Source organism: Zootoca vivipara, chromosome 15 (assembly GCF_965207765.1).
Source record: "Zootoca vivipara chromosome 15, rZooViv2.hap1.1, whole genome shotgun sequence".
Lineage (NCBI taxonomy): Eukaryota > Metazoa > Chordata > Lepidosauria > Squamata > Lacertidae > Zootoca > Zootoca vivipara.
Genome location: NC_142598.1, coordinates 13,607,629 through 13,620,303, shown reverse-complemented (window position 1 = coordinate 13,620,303; position 12,675 = coordinate 13,607,629). Strand labels below are relative to the sequence as shown.

General features: G+C 44.2%; 1 protein-coding gene across 2 annotated transcripts in view; it reads right to left on the bottom strand.

Annotated features, from left to right (window-relative positions):
• Nucleotides 1–12,675, bottom strand: part of CTC1 (CST telomere replication complex component 1) — a 30,015-nt gene that overhangs the window by 3,010 nt on the left and 14,330 nt on the right. For both annotated transcript variants that reach the window (XM_088658807.1, XM_088658808.1), the window contains 10 exons: nt 12,066–12,155; nt 10,067–10,192; nt 9,780–9,844; nt 6,750–6,856; nt 6,021–6,186; nt 4,956–5,036; nt 3,560–3,719; nt 2,084–2,148; nt 1,026–1,191; nt 789–915 (listed from right to left, as the gene is read on the bottom strand). In XM_088658807.1, coding sequence (XP_088514933.1) covers nt 789–915; nt 1,026–1,191; nt 2,084–2,148; nt 3,560–3,719; nt 4,956–5,036; nt 6,021–6,186; nt 6,750–6,856; nt 9,780–9,844; nt 10,067–10,192; nt 12,066–12,155 — 1,153 coding nt within the window. The remainder of the gene's footprint in view (nt 1–788; nt 916–1,025; nt 1,192–2,083; nt 2,149–3,559; nt 3,720–4,955; nt 5,037–6,020; nt 6,187–6,749; nt 6,857–9,779; nt 9,845–10,066; nt 10,193–12,065; nt 12,156–12,675) is intronic.

The window sequence follows — 12,675 nt, the reverse complement described above, 5'->3', positions numbered from 1 at the left end:
AACCAAGCAGATACTGAGCCACTTAGGTAGGCTCCCAGAGAGCTTCATGGTTGAGTGGCAATTTGAACCCTGGTCTCCCACGCCCAAATTTTATCCACTACGTTACCCTGCTGTGTTGCCCGAGGCTTTGCCCAAGAAGACATTTTATAACCTATTTAAAAAATGCAGTCTCTTCCCTCAGCAGTAGAGATTTGTATGTTCATGTTAGAAGCAAACCAGCAGTAAATCACACTGTGCAATTTGGGGTTAACTCTTGATTAGCAAAAGCACAATCAGCACAGACTTGGCAGAGTGTCAGGCCTAATGAGCACAGTCAGTCTTTCCCCTCCATGAAGCAGTTTCCTCTCCACTGCTGCCCAAGTCTCCAGGGTTTTTCCCCAAGCAATCAGAGATTGTGCCTGTGTGCTTGTCTTTGCTCCTACCACTTCATGCCTCTTCTGGTTCTGGGAGACTAAGAGGGGAGCAGAAGGGAGAGACACAGTGACTCTTCACCAGCCTGACTCATCTCTGCCTCTTGGACTCTCCCCTCTCACCCTCCTGCTTCAGCTTCTGCCTCTGATTCTGGACTGCTCTCTGCCACAGACTCTCCCAGCTCAATAAGCCCTGTTGCCTCTTCAGCTTCTGACACCTCCTCTTCCCAGTCTTCTCCCTCTGAGCACTTATCATTTCCAGGCTCTGAGCTTTCTTCCCTTGAGGGTTCCCCAGCTGGTTCCTCCCATCATTCCTCTGCATCCAACCAGTCCATGACACCTGAACTCTGATAAGACTGAGGACACATATCTACGTACCTGCCTCGTGATCCCCCAAGGGCTTTCTATCAGGTCTGAAAGTCAACAGGACAGGCCGACAGACAATTGGGCTTCTGCATAAGCTTCTCAAGTACCAGGTGAACATGTCTTCACGCTCCTCAGTTTGCTATCAAAAGCAGAAGATTACTGGTGAAATACACAGAGAAGATCACTAGGTACAATTCGTATTTCAGATACGGGATTAGCAGTTCAACCAGAGGACAATAAGCCACTCACCCCAGGAGCCGTAGTAACTTCACTGTGCTGAATGCCAATACTGCCTGTGTTCTGAACATGGTTCTGTAGAACATCCCACTCCTTGGTGCTCAAACCCAGCACTTTCTGCACCTGTTGGTTCTTGCATACCACCACAAATTCACTTGTTCCATCTTCTACTATGATTCTGAAGGCAAAAGTAGGGTTCGAAGGAGTAACAAGATCACAAAATTATTCTGACTCGGAATGGTGGTCTGTCTATGTAAGGGAATGGCCTGAAGCAGAGGACTGGGGAATGCATTCTCAGGCAGATCAGCTTCTCTCCGAAGAGGAGCTGGAGGGGGAAGATTCACACACCCCTTGTCTTCAGTGGTTTCAGAAGCAGGGAGAGACACAGACACAGAGCAGCTTAGACAGGAGTTACCTAACTACGAGATAATGGCAAGGGAAACAGAAGGGAGGGAGCAGCTAGCCGAGACATCATTAGAGTGTGGGGGAACCTCCTTCCCCACGAACTAGAGAACAAAGGATGCAAAGAGGAGGAGGGACTTCTCACTGGTGCCCAGGATGTTGCAGGAGAAGGAAGGGGGAGGATTTAGAGTAGCCAACTGTTCTCCTTGTGGAGGGATGTGGATTTTTGCTTGCGACCTGATGCTTGAATAAAAGGACTATAAATTATAAACTGCTTGTTAATTGTTGTCTGTGAAGTTATCAAAGGGAGAGGAGGACTCACCACACCTGACAGTCTACTCAACTGGCTTACAGTACAGTCCAAGTGAGGACCCTCCCTTAGACCACCTAGGCGACTCTGGCATTTGGCCAATGAGGACTGTTTGGCCAAGCCACACCTGCCTACCCTATACCTGGTGCCATATACCATGTCAGGTATGGGGCAGGTAAAAACTTGGCTGAAGGGGCTGAAAGGAACTGAGCAAAACCAGGCATACTTTGAGACTTGCTCAGGCTGCACAGACATTGCATTCAAATCCTGACTCTTTGACTAAACAGAACCCTCAAAGCCACATCAAAGGAAGATTGTGGAAAGCAAATTCACCTCAAATCTAATCCACTGTACTCACCTGGCACGGGCTTTGCACACTCCTGTACGCGACAGGCAAGGTGGGTTATACTGGCTGCATCTTCCCTGGATGAAAGAGAAAGAGAGAAAAAGATGGCAAACTCAGGTCACTTCTCACTGAGGTGGTAAACAAGTAAATGTCCTTCGGAATATAGGTGCGGGTTCCTACAATTGAATGCTTTCTCCACTCAAAAATGTGAATAGATAGACATAATGTTTTACAAGGACAGGAAGGAACGCCACAGACAGAATAACTGTCACACACAGGAGGAAGAAGGATATACAGTGGTACCTTGGTTTTCGAATGTAATCCATTCTGGAAGACCGTTTGAGGTCTGAAATGTCCGAACTCCGAAAACTCAACAGCCAGCAGCTAAGCCTCAGCAGAAGCCGCATGGCATGTTCAAATTCCGAGGCATGTTCAAAAACCAAAGCATTTACTTCCGGGCTTACGGCGTTTGTAAACCAAAATGTCCATCAACGGAGACGTTCGAAAACCGAGGTACCACTGTAGTTTGAATGCTTGACCTCTGGGTTTATAAATCATTTAATGTGTCAAGACAAGTGGATGTCGTTAATATTGCAGTTGTAGTATAAGGAATTGTTATTTTGACTGGAATGTAATGGAGATGAGTAAGATTTTGGAACGCAAGAACAAAGTAATTAATCAAACCATCAATTCCAGCACGCGGGAGGCCACCCAAATTATATAATTTGGCATCTGGATGATTGGGATTAGTAATTGTATCCGCTTGGACTACTGCAATGCGCTCTACGTGGGGCTACCTTTGAAGGTGACCCGGAAACTACAACTAATCCAGAATGCGGCAGCAAGACTGGTGACTGGGAGCGGCCGCCGAGACCACATAACACCAGTCTTGAAAGATCTACCTTGGCTCCCAGTACATTTCCGAGCACAGTTCAAAGTGTTGGTGCTGACCTTTGAAGCCCTAAATGGCCTCGGTCCAGTATACCTGAAGGAGCGTCTCCACCCCCATCGTTCTGCCCAGACACTGAGGTCCAGTACCAAGGGCCTTCTGGCGGTTCCCTCGTTGCGGGAAGCCAAGTTGCAGGGAACCAGGCAGAGGGCCTTCTCGGTGGTGGCGCCCGCCCTGTGGAACGCCCTCCCATCAGATGTCAAAAAAAAAAAAACAGCTACCAGATTTTTAGAAGACATCTGAAGGCAGCCCTGTTTAGGGAGGCTTTTAATGTTTAATAGATTATTTTATTTCATTTTTCTGTTGTAAGCTGCCCAGAGTGGCTGGGGAAACCCAGCCAGATGGGCGGGGTATAAATAATAAATTGTTGTTGTTGTTGTTGTCGTTGTTGTTGTTAATTTGGCACTGTTATAATGAGGCTAACATTGGCCTTATTGTAATTGAAAACCAATAAAAGTTGTTATAAAAAACATGCCCCCTTTGCACAGAAAAATACCAGGAGAAAGGTTCTAGCTAGAGGATATGAGTTTGCTGGAGACCTCTGTGAAGATGCTGTTGCAAAGGGAACAGCTCCAGTGCAAGGACAAAGACAGGACACACGTCAAGTGACAGGCAACCTGTGCTTGGCACAGACTAGACGGCTCAGGTGTTATCTTGGACAAATATACCACGGAAGGAGCAGAGGTGGCACCCAGCTGCCTAAAATTAAAAAGACAAAAAGGATAGACAAAAAGAAAGGTTTTAGCTACGAGATACCAAAGTTTCAAAAAGAGCTTCTAGAAAGCAATACTAAAATACTGTCGAAATTGTATAATTTGCTCCTGGAATGGCATACAAAAGATGAACAGGTTAAATCGGTTATGATACACTGGGCAAAGGACTTGGGACATAACATACAGATGGCAGATTGGGAGAGGCTTTGGGAAACAGATTTGAAATTCACAGCATCTTGTACGCTGAAAGAAGATTACTGTATATTCCTACATATAAGACTACTTTTTAACCCAGGAAAATCTTCTCAAAAGTCGGGGGTTGTCTTATACGCCGGGTCATATTTCTTATACGGTGAGTATATCCCAAACTCTATATTTTAACTGGAAAAGTTGGGGGTCATCTTATACGCCCAGTCGTCTTATACGCCGGAATATACGGTACTGTATATGAAACTGATGTACTGGTGGGTATTTGAGCCCTACTAAGTTAACTAAAATGTATAGAACAAGTTCAAATTTCTGCTGGAAGTGTAAAGAAAGGGAAGGTGCCTTTTACCATATGTGGTGGACATGTAAGGTAACAAAATCATTTTGGGGAAATGGTATATAATGAATTTGGGGGAGGGGATTAAAATAACTTTTGTTTAAAAAAAACCCAGAAGCTTTCCTATTAGGAATTATAGGTACCGAGATCCCAAGGGACCAGAAAATACATTTTTATGTACGCGACAACAGCTGCACAGATGTTGCTAGCCCAAAGATGGAAAAAATAATAATCTTAACTAGGGAAGAATGGCAAGTCAAGTTGCTGGACTATGCCGAGATGGCAAAACTAACTGGGGGACTCAGGAATCAAGAGGATAAGGACTTTAAAAAAGAATGGGGGAAGTTTATATATATCTAGGAGACCACTGTAAGCAAGTTAAAACTTTAGCTGGACTTTGAGATACACTTGTAATGTAACAAAAACCATGGATAATTTTGGAAAATTTGGAGAATGGACTGATATGTAGTTTTAAACATTGTAATAAGGAACCATGATGGGGGAAATCAGGAGAGTCAGAGAATCTCATGAAATGATTATATAAACTGTTTGACTGCAAACATGTACTGGTAAAAGCAAATAAAAAAGATTTTTTCAAAAGGAAAAAATGAAACGCATTAGCCAAACACAGTAGGGAGTTGGGTGAGAGGATAGAGCTGTCAAGAGATTTGTACTCACAGGGAAGAAAGGTCGTGGGGTGCAGCAGCCAGAACACACACGCAGCTGGACACAATGTATGTGCAATAGACGTTTTTGAATCTGCAATACAGAGGTTTTGATTTTTCAAGGAAGTTATCCTAAAAGAAATATATAAATGGAACGGGACAGAAATGGGATTCTCAAAGAACTGGAGCTCAGCTAATCCCCGCTCTCGCCCCCCCCCTTAGTACAGCACACCACTGCCACATCTGGGCTTGACTCAGTCCTGTTTGTAATTGCACCAGCCTTAAAATGTCCGTTTCTTTTAAGTGCTGAGCCCTCGGAATTTCATATAACTTAACAATGCAACATATAATCAATAGTGTCCCCAACGGACTTGACATCCACAGATACCGACGCTGTACAGTGGTACCTCGACTTACGAACAACCTGACAACCGAATTTTTCGACTTACGAATGTGGGTAATGGCCGCGCGCTTACGAATGTCTCGACATCCGGGGGGAAAAGCGGCAGTTTTAGATAGGGATTTTTCGACTTACGAATTTTTAGATAGGGTTGCTTCGACTTACGATTTTTTCCGTTTCCAATGCATTCCTATGGGAAATCGCGTTTCCAATGGCGCTTTACGTCTTACGAATTTTTCGACTTCAGAACGGATTAAATTCGTAAGTTGAGGCACCACTGTATCTAGTAATGAGAGCATGGCAAGGTTGGGGGGGGTGGCAGAGCCGTAGCTATGTGATCTTGCGCCCCTGGCAGAACCGTCCAGATTGCGCCCCCTAGCCACTAACAAATTAGCTCTTCTTTCCGCCTCTCCTCCAACCCCACCCTCCACTCATTCAAGACCCTCTATTTAAAACCATTTTCTTATGAGACAATAATCAATATTTTTATTGGTAGACATATTTATGGACATGTTTTTAGCAGATTTTGCACACACACTCTCGCCTGCGCCCCTGGCGGGGGCCTTCCTCACCACCGCCTAGCAACAGCCCTGGGTGTTGGTCAGCACAAACACACTAACCAGCCCAGAGTAGGCACCTAAGTCTATTTCAACACCTTTTGGATCCACATACCAGTACCTGGAAACCTTGCGCTGCAAGTTCTGAAAGAGAATTCTGGCGCCAGGAAGCAAACCCCAAAGATAGGGCAAGAATGCCGTTTCAATGTACACATCCAGCACTTCTGAAGCACCAACTGTAGGTGATACACTTAGCTTCACGGTGTAATCCCGGGGTAAGAGGTTACCTGAGGAAGACAGGCAACACATTGATCTCATCCAATAAATACCCTAACTCTAAGTTAGGAAACGTCCCTAAGTAAAGGACGCGGGTGGCGCTGTGGGTTAAACCACAGAGCCCCTAGGGCTTGCCGATCAGAAGGTCGGCGGTTCGAATCTCCGCGACGGGGTGAGCTCCCGTTGCTCGATCCCTGCTTCTGCCAACCTAGCAGTTGGAAAGCACGTCAAAGTGCAAGTAGATAAATAGGTACTGGCGGGAAGGTAAACGGCGTTTCTGTGCACTGCTCTGGTTAGCCAGAAGCGGCTTAGTCATGCCAGCCACATGACCCAGAAGCTGTACACCGGCTCCCTCGGCCAATAAAGTGAGATGAGCGCCGCAACCCCAGAGTCGTCCAGTCAGGGGTCCCTTTACCTTTAAGTTAGGAAAGACAGATCTACAGACTTGGCCCCAGAGCAGCTCTCAAGAATCATTTTGTCTTACCCAGACACACCGATAAGGCCCATGTGTCTTATTTATGTGCTCAGCCATGGACCAGAAATGCTCCTTCTATAGTACATTCCAGGTTCTCACCCTTCTGCTGCATCAAAACTTCTCCAGGCGACTTCTTTCCAGCAATAGATTGACGCAAAGTCCTCTCCACTATTAGGCCAGAGAAAGAGACCAAGGAGCCTGTGAAACTAATTAGTGGGAACAGGTTTAAGTGTTTTACCAGGTTCTCAAATACTTGGAGAGAGCACAGCCAGATTCTCTCTCTCTCTTTATATATATATTTCATTTTCCATATTAAAATTTACATTCACATAAAGAACATACTATATAAAAACAAGACTCTAAAGAATCTCCTGGACTTCCATCCTCCCGTTAGTGGTCTTATTGTTAATCCTTTCCTACTGCATCTTTTATAATAATCCATATTTTTGCATCTCCATTACATCCATAATTTGTCGTTACATTACAAGCGTTATTGCAATCCCAGTAACAATTTTAACTGTTTACAACGGGTTTTAAGTAAATTATAATTTTTCTCATTCCTTATTAAAGTTGTGGCGGTACTGATTTCTGATTCTTCCGGTCATTTTTGCCATTTCGGCGTAGTCCATCAACTTAATTTGCCATTCTTCTCTAGTAGGGACTTTATCTTCTTTCCATCTCTGGCAGATTCTCAACTCAATATGTTTGTACTCTTAAAGTGACCAAAGAACATTGGTCCTGAAAGACCTACATTGGCTCCCAGTATGTTTCCGAGCACAATTCAAAGTGTTGGTGCTGACCTGTAAAGCCCTAAACGGCCTCAGCCCAGTATACCTGAAGGAGCGTCTCCACCCCCATCGTTCAGCTCACACACTGAGGTCCAGCTCCAAGGGCCTTATGACAGTTCCCTCACTTCGAGAAGTAAGTTACAGGGAACCAGGCAGAGGGCCTTCTTGGTAGTGGCGCCAGCCCTGTGGAACACCCTCCCATCAGATGTCAAGGAAATTAACAACCATCTGACTTTTAGAAGACATCTGAAAGCAGCCCTGTTTAGGGAAGTTTTTAATGTTTGATGTTTTATTGTGTTTTTAATATTCTGTTGGGAGCCACCCAGAGTGGCTGGGGAAACGCTGCCAGATGGGCAAGGAATATATTATTATTATTATTATTATTATTATTATTATTATTATTATTATTATTAAACCTAGACAGCATCTTAAAAAGCAGAGACATCACCTTGCCGACAAAGGTCCGCATAGTTAAAGCTATGGTTTTCCCAGTAGTGATGTATGGAAGTGAGAGTTGGACCATAAAGAAGGCTGATCACCGAAGAATTGATGCTTTTGAATTATGGTGCTGGAGGAGACTCTTGAGAGTCCCATGGACTGCAAGAAGATCAAACCTATCCATTCTGAAGGAAATCAGCTCTGGGTGCTCACTGGAAGGACAGATCCTGAAGCTGAGGCTCCAATACTTTGGCCACCTCATGAGAAGAGAAGACTCCCTGGAAAAGACCCTGATTTTGGGAAAGATGGAGGGCACAAGGAGAAGGGGACGACAGAGGATGAGATGGTTGGACAGTGTTCTCGAAGCTACGAACATTAGTTTGACCAAACTGCGGGAGGCAGTGGAAGACAGGAGTGCCTGGCGTGCTATGGTCCATGGGGTCACGAAGAGTCGGAACCGACTAAACAACAAAAATATTATTATTATTATTATTATTATTATTATTGAAACAGCTGGAGTGTCAGCATGTCTCAGTAGGAGAGATTCTTCAACGGGAAAGAATTATGGCTCTTGAGTGGACACCATGTTGAGCGAGAGCAGGATTTATTGATTAAATTCCTATCCTGCCTTTCTTCCCAAAGGAGTCCAGGGTAGCAAACACCGAAGTGGTCTCTACCTTGTACATCTATGGTCAAAAGGGGGGGCAGGGAAAACGGGAGCAAAAGCAGAGGCAGCAAATCAGCGCCATTAGAGGGGAAGTTCTTTGACAAGAGCAGAGACGGTGGAATAAATCTGGAGGCAAAGCCTACAAAAGAAGGCAACTGACAGACGGGCATGAGACAAAGGCGAGGACTGCCAAATTGTACCCTTCATTAATATCCAGGGATAAGACAGAGATTGCAGCAGATGGAGCTAGGTATCAGATATTCCTCATCCCCCACAAAAAACAGTGCAGGCTGAGTCAGTAACCACTTCCCTAATGGCATAATCACTGTGGAAACTTCCCAGTTCAGAAGGAACAATTTCCAGACATGAACCTGAAAGGCAGAAGAGGTGCAGATTCAAGCAAAGGTGTGTGGCAGGAGGTATGGGATTGAATGGGTCACGGCTTGACATGGCCGCATGGTGCATACTGAGCAACGTGGGTCTTAAGTGGCATCTCTGGTGCTTAATCTTAACACGATCATCCCTTTTGGTCTTGTTTAAAAGCATCTATACATTAATCAAGGCGGAGGCAGCACTCGTTTATGGAGGGGGCTGGTGGAGTTCAAGAGAGCACCGCTTCCCTGATCTCCCTACCCATGCACATACAGTGGTACCTCGGTTTACAAACACAATTGGTTCCGGAAGTCTGTACTTAACCTGAAGCGTACTTAACCTGAAGCGAACTTTCCCATTGAAAGTAGTGGAAAGTGGATTAATCCATTCCAGACGGTCCGTGGAGTACTTAAACTGAAGCGTACTTAACCTGAAGCGAACTTTCCCATTGAAAGTAATGGAAAGTGGATTAATCAGTTCCAGACGGGTCCGCGGAGTACTCAACCTGAAGCGTACTTAACCCGAAGTATGACTCTACAAATTACTCTTCAGATTAAGACGAGGGTCTGTGTGCACCTCATGTCCTCAACTAGCTCTCTCTCATCTCAATACAAGGCATTGGTACTCAAAAACCAGCTTCTCTCATATCCACAGCCAAAGATGTTGGCATTAAAAGCCGGAATATCATTACATTTTCTTCTTAGCGGAGAGTCACCAGCCAATACAAAAATTCCCCATTGCAGGAACTGGTTGACCGGGCCGTGTTGTTCCCCGTGAATCTTTCTTTCTTTCTTTTTTAATGTTTCTCCACAGGTTCTCTTATCAGCTTCTTAGTAAACAGGAACAGAGGGAAGGCTAGATTACCTGGAGCTGAGAATCTCCTCAATGGAAAACAGCTTTCGATCCATCTCTGGCACTGCTGAAACCAGCTGAAAAACAACGTTCCTTTATGAAAACATATTGCAGTGTCAAACATTTAAAACTTCCTGACACACAGCTGGCTTCAGATGTCTTCTAAAAGTTGCGTAGTTCTTTATCTCCTTGACATCTGATGGGAGGGTGTTCCAGGGGGTGATTGATTACCATGAAGGCCCTCTGCCTGGTTCCCTGTAGCTTCACTTCTCACCGTGAGGCAACACACACAGGCATACCTGAGAAGCACAGCCCACGTGGTGCAGGAGGGCACCATCTGGAACAGGTAGAAACAAGGAACGTCTCAGCGCGTTCAGGTTTTCTTGTGCCGGCGAGCAGCACAGTTGATCAAAGACACCCAAGTCCTGCAACAGCAACATCACCAAAGATACGAGTCAGTGCTTTTCTTGCTGTTACAACACTCACTAGTAAAGAGTATTGTCACCTCTTTTTCTTGAGGCACATGGCAGCCATTTCATGCCGACAGCCATGGCACTTTTACTTTAAAAAGCACTGGATAATAATAATAATAATAATAATAATAATAATAATAATAATAATAATAATTTATTATTTATACCCCGCCCATCTGGCCGGGTTCCCCCAGCCACTCTGGGCGGCTTCCAACAAAACACCAAAATACAGAAATCCATCAAACATTAAAAGCTTCCCTAAACAGGGCTGCCTTAAGATGCCTTCTAAAGGTCTGGTAATTGTTGTTCTCTTTGACCTCTGGTGGGAGGGCATTCCACAGGGTGGGTGCCACTACCGAGAAGGCCCTCTGCCTGGTTCCCTGTAATTTAGCTTCTCGTAGCGAGGGAACCGCCAGAAGGCCCTCGGTGCTGGACCTCAGTGTCCGGGCAGAACGATGGGGGAGGAGACGTGGTACAGAATAGAAAATTCAATAGCTTTTTTAATCAAAGTGAAGGAAGTTTCATGTATATTGGCAGTCAAATGCTAATTCCCAGGAACATGCTTGGAACTGAGTGGCTTCAGCTGTAATATATATACAACTTACTGCATGGAGAGTCTTTGCTGGCCACAAAGCGGAGATGGATCTGTACAGTTGCATGGACAACAGGGCAAACAGCTTGCAGACCATGTGAAGCCACTGCCAGCCAAGTATTTTCACAGCACCTTCATTGTGAATGAAGCAGGCCTGAGCATCTGAAGATCAGCCTGGCCTACACTGTAACTTTTAAATTTTATTTTAAAGGGGTGGTTTGACTCGCTATGTTCTGATTCACATTTAGAGGCTTTGAACAGTAAGATGAGATTTCTAATTTTTTAATAGTAATTATCCAGGGTAGCCTGCATGGCGCTCTCCAGTTGGCTTACAATTCCCAACATCCCTGATCCCTGGCCATGCTGACTCGTCATGCTGGGAGTTTTAGTCCAACAACATCTGAGGGGCATCACTTTGGCTGCTCCTAAATTAGTGTGTGTTACTGAGCAATAACTTTTAGCCCAATGAATAAATAAATGTGTGTGTGTGTTTTTGTTAAATTGTGGGTTTTCCCCCAATAAAACTTGTTTTTTTGCTGGGGGGGGGGGGAAGAATAGAAAAATATTGTGCAATAGAATACTTGTAGTTGGAAGGACCCCCAAAGGTCCTATAATCCAACCCCTTGCAATGCAGGAATATGAACTTGGCATTTATATACCACCCAATCAGTTATATCCTCTGGATAGAGGGGAGAGGAGACCCACATCCGTCCCCGAGCCCAGAAGTATGTGAAGAATGGACAAAAAAAGTACCGTACTTTTCCATGTATAATACTAGTTTTTTTCCCCCCTTTACTTTAAAATAAGGTTAGAAATCTGGGGGCATCTTATACACGGATAGTGCACATGCCCATTTTTTAAATTTGAGGTCCCCAAAAGTAGGGGGTGTCTTATACATGGGGGGCATCTTATACACAGAAAAATACGGTAATAGATCCTTTGGGGAAAGTAGCAAATCAAGGGAATGTGTTTCTGTTAAGGCATAGGTAAATACTGACTCAGAAAGAAAAGGGTCACGAACAAGAACAAATTTACAAACTACAGACTGACAATTTAGCAGAGCAAACAAGGAAGAGACATGGGATAAACAAGCAGAACAGGATTGTGGGAGATGCCTCCAGCTAAGAACAAGCATTCTGATCACAGGAAATCAAAGAACCCCAGAAATGACTGGCAGGTCTCTTGTAACGTTTCCAGGAATGGGTTGGAGCTGGAGCCGTTTTTCATCCTTACCGTGCACTGGGGTATGGTGAGCTGGTACAGGTGATCAGGGTGCAGGAAGGGGAACCACCGGAGCGATTTCCTCAGGAACAGGAGCAGCAGCTGAAGAGAGAGAATTTTTTTTAAAGAAAAAAAAAGAGGCCAGTAAGAGAAGAAAGCCGATTTTAAGTGTAAAGGCAAAACACATTAAGAAGCAACAGAATGGCTGTTCTGATCATTTGAGAGAGCATGAGAATTAAAACCAGCTGCAGAACACTTGGAAATGCAATATACAGGTGAAACTCGAAAAATTAGAATATCGCTGAAAAGTGCATTTATTTCAGTAATGAAACTTATTATTTTTAATTTTTCTTTTAATTTTTACAAATGCTTTCTTTTGGAAATTCCACAGTAATAAAACCAATAGTTACAATAATACAAAAATTTAAAAAAATAAACATTGCTATTACATTTCATTAATTACATTCCATTTATAATTGACCCGCCTAACGACAAATAATTACAATTACAACAAATAAAGGCTTGACATATCTTGCTTTGCATGTCATGCATCTATCTCATATATTGGTTTCACCTTTTAAGTTGCGTTACTGAAATAAATGCCCTTTTCGACGATATTCTA